The sequence below is a fragment of the Varroa jacobsoni genome, unplaced genomic scaffold, assembly GCF_002532875.2.
Source record: "Varroa jacobsoni isolate VJ856 unplaced genomic scaffold, vjacob_1.0 scaffold_858, whole genome shotgun sequence".
Classification (NCBI taxonomy): Eukaryota; Metazoa; Arthropoda; class Arachnida; order Mesostigmata; family Varroidae; genus Varroa; species Varroa jacobsoni.
This window is the reverse complement of record NW_019213760.1, coordinates 428,942-445,932: the sequence shown is the minus strand read 5'-3', so window position 1 is coordinate 445,932 and position 16,991 is coordinate 428,942. Positions and strand designations below refer to the sequence as shown.

Here is a 16,991-nt window from a genome sequence, read left to right as displayed (position 1 = left end):
ACAACGTGGTTAGGCGAATTGGTTCGACTAATTTTGGATCCCCTTCGATGGCTTTGGAGTCTTATGCGAGCGATCCCGTACGCTCTCCGCTTCCATTACGTCAAGGGAATGTCGCCATCGCCAAAGCCGAGTTTTAACCCTCTTTACCAGAGCAGAAGAAGACGTGACGGAGGTAAGCATTTTCAACGTTGTCCAACTTCCGTCCCGATCGTCTGCGTGCTTTGCAATATAGCTTCTGTCAGCCTGGTTTCCTTGCAGTTCATGCTTCGTTCCCGTTGTTTTCGTTTACTTAAGGGAATCTTCCTGCCAGTCTTTGAAGCTGGCAGAAGTGCCGCTGGGTATAGGCAAATACACCTGCTAGTCTAGTCTGCTTCACGTTCAGTTACCATTAGCAGCCGAAACATTAGTCGTGGCAATGTTAGTAGTTGGCAGGATCGACTTTATGAGGAATCGCTCCTTTACGCAATCGCTCATTTTGGCCTGCCAACGTCACCCTTGTCTCTCGCTCTTTCTCCACGAAAAAGATATCCTATGACGTGTCAATGCAAAGGCCGTCTGAAGTCTGACAACGACGACGAGTAGTAGTAAAAGTTGCGGCGTCTCAAGGAAATTGAGAACTAGGGGCTAGGATGGTCCAGCACGATTCTCTTCACGCATAGCACAGGATTAGTTGTCTCTTCTTTACCTTCGGCGTCTTTTCCTCAGTCGCCAAGACGACCACTGCTTCTGCTCAATATGAAAGCGCGTTCATGCTCAACGTGTGCACTGTGACGTAACAGTTACAAGCTGGCAAACTCGTACTTCTCATCAAAATCGACAGCACATATATATGTATGTATATAGCCAGCCAGCAACTGCAGCATTGCCGTACTGCAACTGCTGGCTGCCTCTTACGGATAGCCAACAACAACAATGCACAAGACAAAGGAGGTGGTGGCGGCTATCTAGAATGTGGGTGGAGGAAGAATGAGCGATGAAATCAAATGAGGCTTCTTATAATGGGGAAGTAGCAGATCGGAGTTCGGCTACGGATCAGCGAGGAAGACGATCCTCAGACGAGCCCCTGTCCATTGTGATGTGCCGCTGGTACTATTGACTCCTATCGCTGACCCAGGCGATGCCATGATGTGCCTTTTGTCAAAATCATTACTTTGTTGTTTTTATTGTGGTTGTTGTTCCATTTCTTTGCTATTTTGGAGATATCATTATGACTGTTGCTGTTGCTATCCTCCTCATCGCCTAGCTGTTCGCTGTTGAAGTATCTGTAGTGGTCGCTCTCATGTCTGCATTGCGCTTCTATTTTGGCTGATTGCGGTGATTCGTACATAGCCTTATCGCCACAGCTGTTGCAGGCGAAACTCTTCGTAGCCCTGCAGCGTCTCCTGTTTCGTCTGCATGATTATAATCATCATTATCGACGTCGACTATGACAACAACAACAACAACGTCAATAGTAATAATAACAACAACGTCGTCGTTTTGTGACAGGTCTTCGCAAGTCTCACATTAGTTGTGGTATTTTGTTCTGTGTCGTCTCGCTACAAGGGGCACCGAGGAAGGTGAAACTGATTGAAAATAAGTGGGGTGCCTGAAGTTTTCTAGAAAGATAAAATTGATAGCGAGAAAGAATTGGGCTGCGCTGATTGTTTTTCCTGTATTCCAACCCGGTAGCTTTTTGCTAAATCTTAACGAAATGGCTGATTTTCTTACCCTCCTGTATTTTTCGCTGTTACTATCGGAATCGTCATTGCTTCTGGTGCAGGCGACGGTACTGACGCCGACGTTGCCAGTACGCAACAACATCGAGTCCTTAAGTTATTCTGTTTTCTGAAGACATTGATTATAATTCATTGCATGAGCCCAGATTTAAGTACGGAACATGAAGGGGTTGGGATGCACTGGTTATACTTTGACCACGAGAAATTGATGACAAATTACGCTTGATACAATGCTATGGTATTAAATGCGACAAAAAAAGTATGACTTGTTAGCTACTGCGATGGCGGCAATAATGTTTGGACTCTTGTGACATGGTATAGCCGAACTGTGTCGTTACCTAAACGTCTTACACTAAAGGTGCACCTTTTTGCGTATGCATGTATTTCCACAAATGCACTCAAGCAGTATAACGTCAACAGGCATTAAGCCTGCCATCACTTATGGAAATATAAACAGTATACTAAATGATCGAATATACGTTTCGTTTACTTTTGGGTATCGGTAGTATGAATCAGCTTTGGAATCAATCAACCGTTAATGCACGATTTATGATTATTTTCAAATCAGTGGTCCGTTACCCTTTGGCAACTTGAACGATTCCTAGAGCCAGTTTTTAAAACGTTTATAAAATTGGACATTTAATTAAAAAACAATAAGAGCGCTTAACAAATATGTTCGCCTTTCGATCGTCTGATAAAGCAAGCATTTATGAACACGCAAGACATAAGGCTTATAGTTGAAATAAATGAATAGATTTTTGTATTTGAATTAATAGTGAGCTGAAGACGTATAAAATTAAAGTTCAGTTGCTAAGCTAATAATGTAGACAGCATAAAAATGGACTCCTCTCATTTACTAGGTTTCGACTGCGCATTGATCAAAATAGCTAAACTTCTGTTTCTAAAATCGCCATTGTTCCATTTAGTTGTTAAACCATGGACTCATATCTTTTCAAACAGCCATAATAATCTCCAAATACTCCATAGGAACAGTTTTTCTAATATATTCAGACTAATATAAAAAAGTACGACTTACTTGTCCAACTTTTTGAGTGTGGCTTTCGGCAATCCCGGTAGCATTTTTTTGTATTTTTTTTAATATTAATAATATTGCCATAAATATTCCACCAACATAACAATGAGGATGATACTAATATTGTCATTATTTTTTGCTCCGATAATTTTGGGAAGCGGCATTAAATTTTCGTCATTGCCTCTGGATGGTTTGAGTTCGAACTACAAAAACATTATATGACGCTCTTTGACTAGATAAATCAATACAATTATTAAACATTGAAGTTTCAGGGTTTAGTTAATAAAAGTCATACAGTGCCAAACGAATAGCTTACTAGCAGTGAAGTCTCATTTGCACATTAGACGAATATATACATACTCAACTACAATAATTTTTTCCCATACAAATTTTTCTGTCCTTCCTGTCCGTCCCAGTTGTGCACTTCCGTTTTGTTACGCTCTTTTCATATTACAAGCGCTATAATCAACTCAGCATATAGCCATATGTATACGGCACATCATGTGTACATATTTGTACCCGAACATATGAGGCAATCTAAAATGAGGTCGGGTGTGGCGTTAGTTTACGCTGCATCTTGCGCTAGTTGTGCTAGCTTACGATTGTGAAAGTAGGATGCCGTTGTTTGCATTCTTTCACCAACACTCTCTTTTTCTATTTACGTTCATTATCTTTTTCCCCTGTAGCCCCCAGTCTACAAGTGTCTTTTGCTGTGGGAAATTTTCTCACGCTGTGCGGTTGACGCTGACCAGTCTGCCACAGTCTCTATATACTACAGGTCGTTCATGAGATAACAGCCAACCTGGAAGCACTGATAGCCACGTTATAATGACCATGTTTCTTGTTGACTTGACCAGCGATAGCTGAATTTTCGGACAAACAAGCATTGCAACTCAACTTCTACGGCAGCAGTGGTGCTGCCACGAGCGACTTTGCTCACGATCATTGGAAACTGCAGTAGGTGAAGTCGCCCGGCCTCAATGGAATCAACTGGAAAACCAGCGCCTTCAAATGAAGTCACCCAGCGAACCATCGCTTCCTCAAAAATCATGGATTTACACAAACACGTCGACAAGGGTCGTAACAGCCACAGACGGTCACTGTGGCTGCGGCAAGTCACTACTTCTCGTCCCTCTATAACTATATCCTGGCTATAAGCGCCGTGCTGTTGAAGATACTGTTACGTCCGCGGCGGCTGGTTGTGGCTGTTGTTGCTGCTATCTCTATTGCGTTTCGTTCATGGGACGCAAAAATGTACTGGCTAGTTGGCAGACGTATCACACATCTTTAAGAAGCAACATCCCCACATCATTTCGGCATCCTTCCCATCTTCCTGCAGATCTATTATACAGTATAAATTAGCTTCTGTCCTGCAGGCATACAGGTCCGCCATTTGGGTAAAAGAAGCCACCAGGAGCAGTTCTTTCACAAACGTAAATTTGCGCAGTGTAAGCTAAACTCACTCTAACCTAAACGAATAATAACTCTTCAGCCCAGAACAACGAACCGCTGCCCACCAGCCGTACTGATTACGATAACGATTTTGCATTGCCTATTGTCAGTGAAATAGAAGACGACAAAGGCAGAGGAAAAATACGATTGAATCTGTTACAGTCGCCGCACGATATTCCTTACTGAGCATGCAGGTATCCAGGGTGACGCAGCGAACGGTCTACAGTATAAATATGCTACGTGGCATCTGTTATAATCCAATACACACTGCTAGAAGACAGTGAGCACCTACTATTTGGCTGGCCATCTGGGTGTGACTATGTGCGTATATGGGTCGATCCAAACGTCTATTGTGATTGTGCTTGGTTATTTAATGAGCAAACGTGGCTAGCTTTCTAAACAGGACCAAAAACTGCATATAACGTAATAGTAAATAGACCGTGAAGGTAGCTTTTGTCGTTTCATACAGTATGTAATCACAATCGTTGATGAGCGACCTGACAGAAAGTGAAACGTCAATCTCTTAATGTATGAAAAACATCTCAAAGAATAATGGTAGACAGTAAAAGTTGCTCAAAATTTGGCGAAAATATAACTACACGTTAGATACTACTAGTTTAACTAGACACAAAGGAAACAGATAGACGATACAAGAAGGATTAAGGCTAAAAACAGGCTTCCGATAACGATAACGTGGCAAATTAATAAAATGGAAGTTTCATCAATCTGAATGTAATAATTATTTCGGTACACGCATATCTAGAATTTGTTAATGTTAGAAATGTTTAAAATATTTATTAACCTACCTAAACTAGCTTGTTTACGAATTGGCCTTAAGCAATGAATTACTCTATTAGGATGTAGAGTTGTATTTCTCAAAATATCAAGCACTCGCACTTAATTTATAAATGATATCATGTCGGAATACACACTATCTGAGTGATTTAATGGGGCCAATCGTAAATTTAGTATTGGATTACGTGGTGCTTGCATGAAGTCAATTCCTAGATATATGCAAAGTCAGTAATAACTCGGCGATTGCTGATAACCCACGTTAGCAGATATTCTGCGACGTCTGGGGTATTTCTAAATAAATCATTATGAGTACAAACGCCTCAACAGAGTATATCATTCTGTAGATTTCTCATTACTTGACCTGCTGTACGATTTAGAATATTTTCATTCAGCGCTATCGCCTTTCCCTTCAACAGCACCACTATACCTAAATGAAAACTCAATAACGTTAGTAATATTATTTTTTTTCTTGTATAGGTTTTTTTCTAGCATTTTAAATATTTCATCAAATTTCTAATAGTCATAACAACAACTCAGCCCTACATAGGGCAAGCTTTTCATGGAACAACTCTGTACAGTGCACTAGCCTAGTAGTACTTTTCGTCATCGTATCTCCCCGCCACTCCTACATCCACGCGTAATTTGCTTTCTTGCTTTACTACCGCCGTCTTGTCCCGTGGTCTTTTTGTTTGAATATATATATATATATTTTGTCTATGTTTTTCTATTCAACAACTTTCCTTGTCTCTGGTAAAATTGCCTGCCAGCGGTTTCTCTTGTATACTCCTCTCAACTTTTACACTAAATCTGGGCTCTCTCTCGTTCTTTCACATTGCTTCTTTTACCGCGTATCTCACAACGGCTTTTACCTTTTTATTTATTTACTTAACTTCCTAATTCAGCTTCAGCTTACTTTAATAAATTAAATATTTAGTTTTCGTCATACGTCCACATCTATCCATCTCACACAGATATCTAGTCTGTTCGAATGTTTGCAACGTATTTTTTTCAGTATTGTACAATCTTGATCTGTACGAGGGACAGATACGGCTTGTAGAGGACTTGTTGACATAACAAAATTCTTCATCGCGAACTCGCTGGCCTTGTTTCATGCGCTCCCGTGTCCTCATCAGTGTTCTTTCTTCAGGCCTTAGGGCGTTCTGAGATTGGTCGATATAACAAGATCAGTTCAATACACCTCTTATTACCTTCACACTATTGTTCTCCGCATTTTCTCGTCGACCACTGTTCACGAAGGTGTTTCACACCGTTTCAAAAGTTTCCTGCACTTGCTCCTTGTCACTTTTCTTCGATCTCATTTATCCCTCTCGATATTGAACATAATGTACATAATACACTTCATTATCAACACAAACGTAGCATCAACTAAATAATAATTGTTTGTAATAAAGGACAACATAAATAGTCCTTATCGTAATTGCAAATTACTATCGTCAGCCTTTCACGACATTTCACTTGGTTGGTTAAGCTATCAGGCTCTGAATTTTTTTTTATAAATAGTGTTTGGATTGGCGGTGCAACTAAGTAATAATATAAAATAAATAATGACAATAAGAGTAGTAAACACTAATAACCGTAATACGAATAGTACGTTATCAATCGTCAAGCCTTCTGTGAACATTTGTTTCTGCGAAACGGTTACTTAGCTAGTTAGTATCCACATACATGACGTCTTGCTAGCGCCAGTCGTCATTCTAAAAGCACTTTTCTTTGTTAAATTATCACTAAACCATGTTAGTAGCATTCAGATGACTCTTTTTGGCGTTCTATTAGCTCGATGAGGCAAGAGATCCCAAGGGATGGAGGTAAGCATGTAACGTTTTGTCAGTGCCCATTATCAAAGGTTGAGAGGTGCGTCTGAACCAGAATGTCGTTTTAGTTAGATATTCCTTTATTCTTAGGAACTCGCTTCTAAGTGCCCTTTAAGCTAATCGTTCACCCTTCCGTAATGTAAACCACTGTTTCAGTATATCTCCAGCGAAGACTGGTCTCATCATGCTATATATGCTGGTGCAATACTTGTGAATCAATGTACTCTGCAAGCATTTTCCCCGTCATCGCCATCGGCGTCCATGAATCACCTAGATGTTACCATATGTATCATTTTTAAAGAGAATTTTGAGCTTGCCTCTTAATATCGTAGATGAAGTATGTCATTGTATTTTGTTTTCTCTTTTTTTTTGCTACGATTTTTATGCCTATTTCTTTGTTACCGTAACTTTCTTAAATATGCAGAGCATGATCGAATCACGCGGATATATTACGCATATCATAAGCCCTACTACTTTTCTTTTTTTTGCTTTGTATGTTGTCTAAGAACGAAAGTGCTTTGTTTTTTTTGTTGCATTGCAAATGGTATCACCTCTATCTTTTGATCGTGGTGCCACCAAAGGCGGTGCGTCTGTTTTGAACTGAGAATGTATCTTTCATTGCACCGTTCCTTATGGGGCTCTTTGGAAATTGTATGCTGGGTGCACGCTCGCCCACATGCTCAACCCTGTGCATTCTTCGTCTAGTGAAATTCGTTGGCGTCACTTGTGTCCATACGTATATATATATATATATATATGTATATATGTATATATATATATACCTGTTTTATATTTGCACTGTCTTTCCGAGATACCGTCCTTCAAACTGTTCTTCCCCACCTTCCCTCGTATAACATCTGCCCCGCGGATCTCTTCTGTCCGACAACGTGCTCGCCAAGAACGCATCATAAATCTACATGACTCTGTAAAATTCTAGTGTTCTGTTTTGACCTATTAGTTAAATATTCGCCTAGTGAAAATTGATGTAGACCCTTTGTTTTGCTAAAGCTAGTTGCAGTGATGGGTCTTATATCAACTGTTTGTGCATCAACACGTTCTCATATCGTACTCATGCTATCAGCACATGTGCCTAAGTGCCTTTCGGTATTTTGATCTATTCGTGTCTGTTCTACATTAATTGATAATGTGGACACATCGAACAATGGTGGAAAAGGGAAAACAATATCATTTCCTCTTCACCTCAGGTTCGTTGTCTTCAGCACTGAAGACCTTCATCACCTTCTGCAGATTACCGTTTATCTGTTGGGTGGCGACTTCCAGTTGGCAACAAACTCCATCCCGCCCTTATCGCCGAACAGGTGGCGATTGCAGCTGCTGCGATTGTCAACGACCGTGCATCAGCTGGTCACAGTAACGACGTAGGAATGTCAGAACATCGTTCCTCTTCTGTGCAGCCGGCAGTTGCAGCGCTTGTATCGTCGGCTATTGTGCCGTCAGTTTCCGTAGCATCGCCATTTCCACCCGGCTTTGGCAGGAGTTTAAGGGCAATAGCGAGATCCCTTAGAACGTCATCGTCGTTGAGACCAAAGTGGGCATTAAACAGAGTGAAATGCGAAAATAAAGTGTTCAGATGGGCGTGTAGCTCGAGAAGGAGGATTTCGCGAAAGTGGCCATGATACAGGTGAGCCAGTACCGCTAATAGGAGACCATGAATTTTCTTGATGATCGACTCAAACGAAGCAGGGAACTCGCCCTCGAATTTCGTAGGAAAGAATGCTTCGTTCGTCACCGTGTTCTGAGTGAACGTCATCGCATAGTCGACGTATTGTGGTGCGGCTAAGCGGCACTTCTTGCCACGATCGTCAAACCATAGATATTGCCGGTTTCCGGGTCCTGACATGTCGGGGCAGCCCGACACTGTGCAAAACTCGGCCACCGTACCGTAGATCATGTTGACGTGCTCGAAGAAAGCCAGCGTATGGAACGCCAGCCATTCATGATAGTCAAGCCCGTCCGGGAGTGCCACTAGCTCCTTAAGTGACTCTTCGTTGACAGTGCACTCGAGCACCTGATCCTCCAGATAAATCTTTGGCTGCGCTTCCGTTTGCTCCTTGCGCTTACCACGCCCGGTCAGCCACACAACCGTCTCGCGCAGGTACTCGGGCAGCCGCTCCATGGTCTTGGGCAGCCGGGTTCTTCTCTTCTTTACTCGTCCTATCTCGCCTGTACTTGGCCTATTCTGAGCCGTCCGGAGGCCAAAGGCACTGATTTACAAACTGTTCAGTCAAAGGACAACAAACAACTGCCCTCTGGGCTGTGCAGAGCCGCAGTTCGAAAGTTTGATAGTAACAGCTGTAATAGAAAACACTCTTGTGATGATCGTGGCTTGATGTGGCGATCGAAGCTCCTACTGAGCTCCAGTCGCTCACGACCACTGCTGGCTGTCTGTCTCTGTTTGCCATTGGAGTAGCGAGGACAGGTTTAACAGCCGCCGTGCAAATGATGCCTCGATGGGCACCGTCATCGCTTCACCACAGGGAACAGCCCCTATACAGTAGTAACAGACAACATGCAATCAGCAGATTCAAGAGTCACACAGGACACATACGCAGCGAAAGTCAAACGCAGATACTAAATAGGCTGCTCATCAAAGTATATCCTTCTCGTTGTAAAGATACACAACAGCTTTTGCACACAGACAGGAAAGCTTCAGTAGTAGCAGTAATTGTAGTGGTAATAGTTGTAGCCGAGCTGCTAGGCAAACAGGCCGTTACTCTCCTCATTAGCTGGTCCGTTGCAGCCCGGTAAACCCTCTCTCTGTGCTGTTACTGCTCACAACACAGACACGCGACACTTACGTTCACTCAGACACGCACAGCCCTTTGACGAAACAACTTTATTTGAACTCGGCGCAATAAACAGTCAGCCGCAAAATAAAATCAGGAAAAACTCCGTGGTCGTTCTCAGCTGTGGCAGCCGCGGCGGCGGCGGCGGCGGCACCGGCGGCGGCGGCGGGCAACTCAGCTAGAATTCGCTCGTTTTTCATCCTAAATCACACGTCCCCAACTATGCTATTGCTACTGTCGATGGTTTCTATGCTCTGAGGCGCTAACGTAGAACGCAATACACGCGACCACCCGCCGCTAAAAATCGCACCTTCCTTTTCTACCCTCAGTAACACTCACTCGTCGATAGAGCACAGCCACACCATCGGCCACTGGTGCCCTTCTCCACCGACACACTGCCTCTATTTTTTCTGAAACCGATAATTCGAGCCGACAAGAAGTCGTTCTGCTAAGCCCGCTGCTGCTGCTCGATCTGTTGATCTCTGCTGCTCACTCTTCTCGTTGCACTGCGACAGTGTTTCTGTATGCGGACAGTTTTCTGCTATTTGATGAACCTTTGTCAGTTGAAGTAACAAACGAACATGTAAACAAGCAACATGGCCGCCTAGGGAGCCGCAATGATTTTGTCTGCTAGAACTGTCGCTCGAAAGGAGAGCGGGCGATTGGACGGTGCTCAAGTGGTAGCGACGATGTGGGCTCGCCGAGCGGTTCGCCGAGCCAACGGCAACTACAGCTTGCGTCCATTGGAAAGAAAAGAAGTCGCCTGTCACGCAAGATATATTATGTAGAAGTAATAAACAGGACCAATGTGAGAAAGTAAACAATGAATCGAAGTAATTCGGCTGTTGCACAAAAAACGAGGTGATTCGGTAAACGTTTTTGAAAAAAAGGCAATAATTTATTAGTGAAACGTGAGAGAGTTATGGAAGTTCTACGACAATATGAGCTTCTGCATGTTTTACACGTTCATTTTCTATCGTGGATACTGAACAGGATCGGAACTGTTAGTTCCGGTCACCATAGAGAAGGCATATTACGCAACTGGCGCGAGCTAATAAACTGTGCAGTTTGTGCCTTGTAGAACAAACGAACACATTTTATATAAAGCTGTTCTATTTGAATATTTCTAATAGGATCATTCTATTTAAAAGCTTACATGTATTTTACGGTTAAAGACGATATATTGGTCGTGAGCGAAAATGTATGATAGCAAAGCCGACTATCATTGTTAATATTGCTTTCACCTTGAGTTCAACCATGACTTATCTACCTCAGGTTCCGCCTGATCACGTTCAAAGGTTGTGGTCCGAGTTAAAATATTATGGAAAATAAGTTTGCTTCAGTTAATCACATCTGTCGTGTATGCCACTGGCGTGGCTTGGACCATAAGAATATAATGCACTATTTAAGCCGAAGCTAATACTAACAGATAGAACCAGTAGTATAACCGTAGATTTTTTTTTTCGCCTACACAGCGAACTCACACGTTTACACGGATCGTTAACTACGCAATAAATCGTATTGACAGACAATGCGTACTTTATTCGAACCCATTGTCCATAATACCATAATGATAAGAGAGCATTTCGTACACGTGTCGTATGTGCTGGATGGCGTAAGGTCGGTCAGCGTAGAAGAACACCAAGTATAGACTCTTGAGCGCGGGATACAACAGCCCTTGAATGGCACAACAGATCTAACAAAACTCGAGTCGGTTGGGTCTGAGCAAGCCGTCAGCGAGCTCGTACAGCTAAAAACACTAGACTAACACTGATTTTTGATAAGACATATCCAGGTTGTATAAGTGCCGCGTAAACCTAGAAAATAATAATACCAGATATCGGTATGAGAAGGCACATGAAGGGGAAGGTACGGAAATGGCTATGTATATTTGACCAATAATAATAAACTAATATCGATTGCACAAAGCCATATCATTCATGTTTTACGTAAATATGTTCTTACAGCGTTTTTCAGTTGACAAAAACAGTGAAGACTCTACAGAACATTATTCAGATTTAGCAACGAAATTACGCTGCAGAATAACCGTATTAATGAGCCCTTAAACAGCGTAAGCTAACTGGATACGCGCGGGAACTAGAATTATATAAAGTCCTTAATCAATCTGTTTTAGGAAAACTGATATCGGAACCCTGTTCTGTAAACGTGATAGCGTGTAGAAGCGCGAAACCATTATTAAGAAAGAAGCAGCCGTCGAACTTAGCAATCAGCATCATCATATGTTTATGTACGATTCTGATTGTAGAAGCTCCAAAGGTTAACTAGAGCTCGATGGAGATCAGTCAAGAGTCGTTGGCTTGTGACAAAAAGCCTGGGATCCTTTTAAATAATTCTAGCACAAAGTGATTAGCGTGCGCGTAAGTGTTAAGTAATGAATTGATCTGGTAATGCTTTTCATAACACTAACGTGCTGTAAGAGTCAATATGAAAAATAATCGTTAAAAATTACTAACTATCGTGTAGATGCTACGCAAGAAACGGGGATATTGTCGTGTTTTTATATAGAAAATATGTCTTGTCATAGCCTTAACTAAAAAAGTTAGCATCGATCAATGTATCCCGCTTGAAGACAGGTGGGAAGGTAAGGTTACGATCTTTAAACAAAAAATACCGTCACTCGAAATCCATATTCTTTATAGCGATTAATAAATTCTGCGATTGACTTTTCAACAACACGACAAAAATCATTATTATAGTCTGCCTCTCATGCATACTGCTCTGCAGTAAGGAAAATGCAAAATTCACTTAACAACGCTTACCTACTTATGGTTCGAAGGAATCTGGAACGATTTTTTTTTATTTCAATGTTATGCGCTATCGCCAATATGGTTTTACTGATCGGATCATCCGATTCAGGCTTCAACACTGAGACCGTGTTTTTGCCACTGGCTTTAAGCATCATTGCATTTCCGACAAGTGGCACCAGAGTACGCGTTACAACGTTTGCTGCTTCAAAAGCGTGAAACATTCCACCGTACATCGTGATAAAAATATTAGTAAAGGGTCTTCGCCAGGGATTTTTATATAAGCAAATGTACTACTGCCAATACAAATGTCTATTGAAGGAGGGCTCTAACTAGATTTAACACTGACGAGCAGACTTGCTGGGGTCACTCCAAAATGTACCCTGATGACATCCAATCCCTTTTAGTTCTCCGAATCTATAAACAACTGATGTTTCACGTATTTAATCTCAAAGGGCAATTGCAACGATTCAAGTAACCTCTTCGATATCGCTCGTATGATACGTACCACAGTGCCTTTCACTCGCCGCCGAAAAGGTCACATTAGAAGTATGCAACCATTGACAAGCGCACGCTGAAGTCGATAAACGGTGTGATTTTGTTTGCTACGAATGACGGCCGCCATAGGAAGGCTTCTCGTGGTTATCGTCGTGAATTCAGAAGCGATTCACCGTGTCCATTATCTTTAGTTCGTATATGTTGCTCACATACTGTCCATTGTTCACCGTAGTAGCCTATTTTTGCGTATCAATAAGTTCGGTTTGACTGAAACAAGCTACCCGACAAGACACCCACCTGGACCGATGAAGGCATCAGATCTTTTAACTTCGGGATTATAGTAATGCTCACATAAAGCTACTGTGCGTAAAGCTGTTATACAATGGTATGATTTACTTGACTAGTATATATATATATATATATATATATATACATATATAATGTTTATGACATAAATAAACTACGTTATTGAAAAGATTCATCAGCTGTCTTCAATGGCTTCACGATTCATTATTTGAAAAGGAAAGATTGAAAGGTATCTGAGTGCGCCTTGCAAACTTCAGATGCACGCATCACGACAGATTATCGCGTGGGGTTTCAGCACAAGAAACTAGTAGTACGTATTAGAATTACGTTCAGGCGAGACAACGATCCACGAAATAAGTTTTGCTGTCGTAATCGAAAGCTCTAAACGGCCTATCCATATGCATCGAAAGTAACAAACGTAACAAGTGTACCTGACGTGACACTATCGACACGGTCTCGTAATGAACGATAACATGAAAATCTGTCTTGCCCAGTGAAGTTTTATTTCTGTTGTCCCGTCACCACAAGAACGTTTCTGTTGTCCTGACGGCTGCTTCAGTCGGGGCCAACGTTATTATTCGTATTGCATTGAACTCTTCAGCTTGACAGGCCATTTACATGACAACAGCCCGAATATAAATCGTCTCGGAATGCACGTCCCAACAGAGGAAACGCCGTCGCCTTTCGGTCCCTTTTATCTCTTACTAATCGTAAGAAGAACACCGTTCTAGTATGTGGTGTTTGCCTTTTTCTTGTAGCTGCCCCTTAGCAAATAAAATGTACTTGTATTCTAGGTACACCTTTAAAACACGCTTCAATAAATTAGCTTTGGTCTGTGCCGACGGTCACGTGCACAACAATACTAATCCGCAATAATAATCCGTCAATGGCCGACGGCAGACAATTTACAGTTTTTTTGCTCGCTCGGATCTGATACAGAACGATATCGACGATTTTATAATTATACAGCAGTGCGATAATACCACCACCATTATTTAGCTGCAAACAGATTAAACAACAACAGCGACGATGGATCGAAGTAATCATATGAACATTGAGCATTGCAACAGCACAGGACAACACAAAGGTGAACTGATGCTTCGCGATATGGCTGTCCTACGTCCGTCAGAGACTCGAGAAGATCATCTTCGTTGTCCTTGTCCGCGGCTACTGCCGCTGCCTCTGTTTAATAGCATAATCTTCGGTAACGAGAAGCTAATGTCCGACCGCTTCAGAGGCTTCAGGCTATACTCTTCTGACAATAACGAGCATCTGACTATTTGACACGCGACTGACAACAAGGGGAAAGGCAGAAGACGACGCGTTGGCGTCACGCATCGCGGCACATACTGCAGTATTAAATAAAGCAGCTTTTCCTGATTGTGTGTTAAACGAGAACTTGGTTTTATTGATATCAAACTAATCCGTTTATTATTAACAGTTTGTCGTTAACTAACGACGAATTGCGTAGGATGCTATTCGTTCTGTTTATACAGGCATCTGGTATCCAATGGATAAAAGACGAATTGATTTGTGACTCATGCTGGTGGCCAGAACACCAGCTTCCGTGATTGGTGCCACTGGTAAAGGCAACTGCAAACGGGTAACCCATTCTGCACATACGTATGTGTGCATAGCGATATTAATCGTTTCGACACATCATTGCTTTACCTTTGAACTAGTCCGACTAACCATAACCGCTTCGTGGTACGCCTACCCTTCCTGACATATACTGCATCTTGTTACGTTTTTTAATAGTTTCTGCTGTTCTCCTCTCAACAACTTCTTCGGTCTAGCATCATGTTCGTCACTGTGCGATGATGGCGCAACCGTGAAGTATTTGCCTACGGAACTTCGGAACATGTGCTACTCCGGATTCCGGCAAAGACATGCATTTGTATAGCGGGAGGCAGTCGTTTGAAACATTTATTTATTTTAGATGGGACCTTCCTGTTTTTTACATGCACGATGCGACATACCTGTGGCAGCTGCCGCCAAGCATGACCGAGTCACTCAGCATTGCCGCATCCATGACGTGGACACTGGTCAGTTGTTTATTTATATTGGTATAGCAGGACGACTGACCAAGCGCGAACAGCACCTCTAGTTGCCTGTCTAATTATATATATTGATATACAATCATATCTATGTGTTTGCCAGATCAACGTATAGTTATAATTGGAAACCACGTGCCACATTACATTTTATCGGCCAATAAGCTGCCTTAAGTTATTTATTATAGATACATTTAACACATTGCATATCTTACAGCTTCAATACATCTATTATATATATATATATATATATATATATATATATATATATATATATGTTATTCCATCTGTAGAAACATATAAAACGAAGCTACCTACGACCATACCCATTTATGCGTACTGCTATAATATCCAAGCACGTGAGTACATATATAAAATATCCAGATGCGTCAGTGGCCTCGAATTTTGATAGACTAACTATCTGCGGTCGGTCCGTAATGAACACGCGGGTCTTGTGTGAGAAGTAAATATGCGCGCATACGTTTCATGCCTTGTTTTCTACAACAGAATAAACACAGAAACATGGTGAAAAAACAATCAGAGTGTACAGGTGACAAGGGACTACTGCCTGACGATTAGTAACGGTAGCTCCATCCAACAGATGGTATGACTGGATGCGATGATGGAACGGGTGGATCACTTGGTGCTAGATAGTTACACCAATTTACTTAGTTATATTGAGTTTACTGGTAGTTCATTTGTGAGAAATTTTTAGTGTTGCAGAAGACGATGCTGACGTTTTTTTTTCTAGGCACGATGCTTAACACAATAGATGTTAGAGTAATCGATCCCGTTACACGGTCGCACATCTGAACGATAGTCTAATCAGTAGGAAGAACGTTCCATGGTGAAAGGGCTAGGGAAGGCCGAGGTTCGAGGCCGACTGTTCCAGTGTGGACAGAACACGAATGAAAACTTTAATAGAACAAATTAAAAACTCACTTTAGTTGCTCACAGGCCACGAAACTTTAACAAAATGCACCATAGCAATAACAGAAGAGCGCACAGACTCTGTAGAGGTAAATAGATTCAGTGGAGGAATGAATGGGGGGTCACACGGCTATGACCATAATCCGTCCACGACGGCAATATGAAACTATAGAAAGCGGAACTACCGGCACCAATGTCGCTTACAGACGTAGCTATACGCATGTATGCGTAACTTTATTAAAAATATCCATCGTCTTAACAAACGGACAGTTATGGCCGACGTACAGCCATAAGTCCCTAGCCATTTATCGGTATATATACCTTTCTTGTTATGACTTATGGCTATAAGATACAATTTCGGCAGTCGCAAAGGCAAAATTAACATAAAACCAAAAAAAATAGAGGCGGAAGGCAGAGGAACTCGATGAAACAAATGTTCGAACATCGAAGATCGAAGGAAAACAGATGACGAGCTAGTGAACGTGAATCAGAGCCATAAGCAAAAACTCAAACGCATCTAAAAAGCCAGGGAGACGCTACGGCAAAGGAGCCAATCGATTGGAGTGGCAAATAATTGGTGGCTGCCAACCGAAAATTACCCCCCACTATGTTGCGCTTCTACTATAATCTGAATCGGGGTCTGTGAGTAACAATTAATCGTGGTAGGACTATGAGTACAAGCGTACTGGAAATGGAATGAAAACAGCAACTCGGCTATAGGAATAGCTATATGGTCGCTTAAGCATCAAGTGGAGACATGCATCAGATGGCTGAAAACGACCGGATGTTAGACATCTTCCT

General features: G+C 42.0%; 1 protein-coding gene and 1 non-coding gene across 3 annotated transcripts in view; both read right to left on the bottom strand.

Annotated features, from left to right (window-relative positions):
- Positions 1–5,445: 5,445 nt before the first annotated feature.
- Mob2 (MOB kinase activator 2) lies at positions 5,446–11,563 on the bottom strand. Its single transcript, XM_086970082.1, has one exon. The coding sequence runs from the start codon at positions 8,965–8,967 to the stop codon at positions 8,197–8,199; it is 771 nt and encodes a 256-aa protein (XP_086826208.1). The 5' UTR covers positions 8,968–11,563; the 3' UTR covers positions 5,446–8,196.
- A 3,935-nt stretch (positions 11,564–15,498) lies between these two features.
- LOC111264425 (MOB kinase activator 2) overlaps positions 15,499–16,991 on the bottom strand; it is a 53,718-nt gene continuing 52,225 nt past the window's right edge. For both annotated transcript variants that reach the window (XR_002682855.2, XR_015312684.1), the window contains exon 4: positions 15,499–15,758. This is a non-coding gene — a transcript (MOB kinase activator 2). The remainder of the gene's footprint in view (positions 15,759–16,991) is intronic.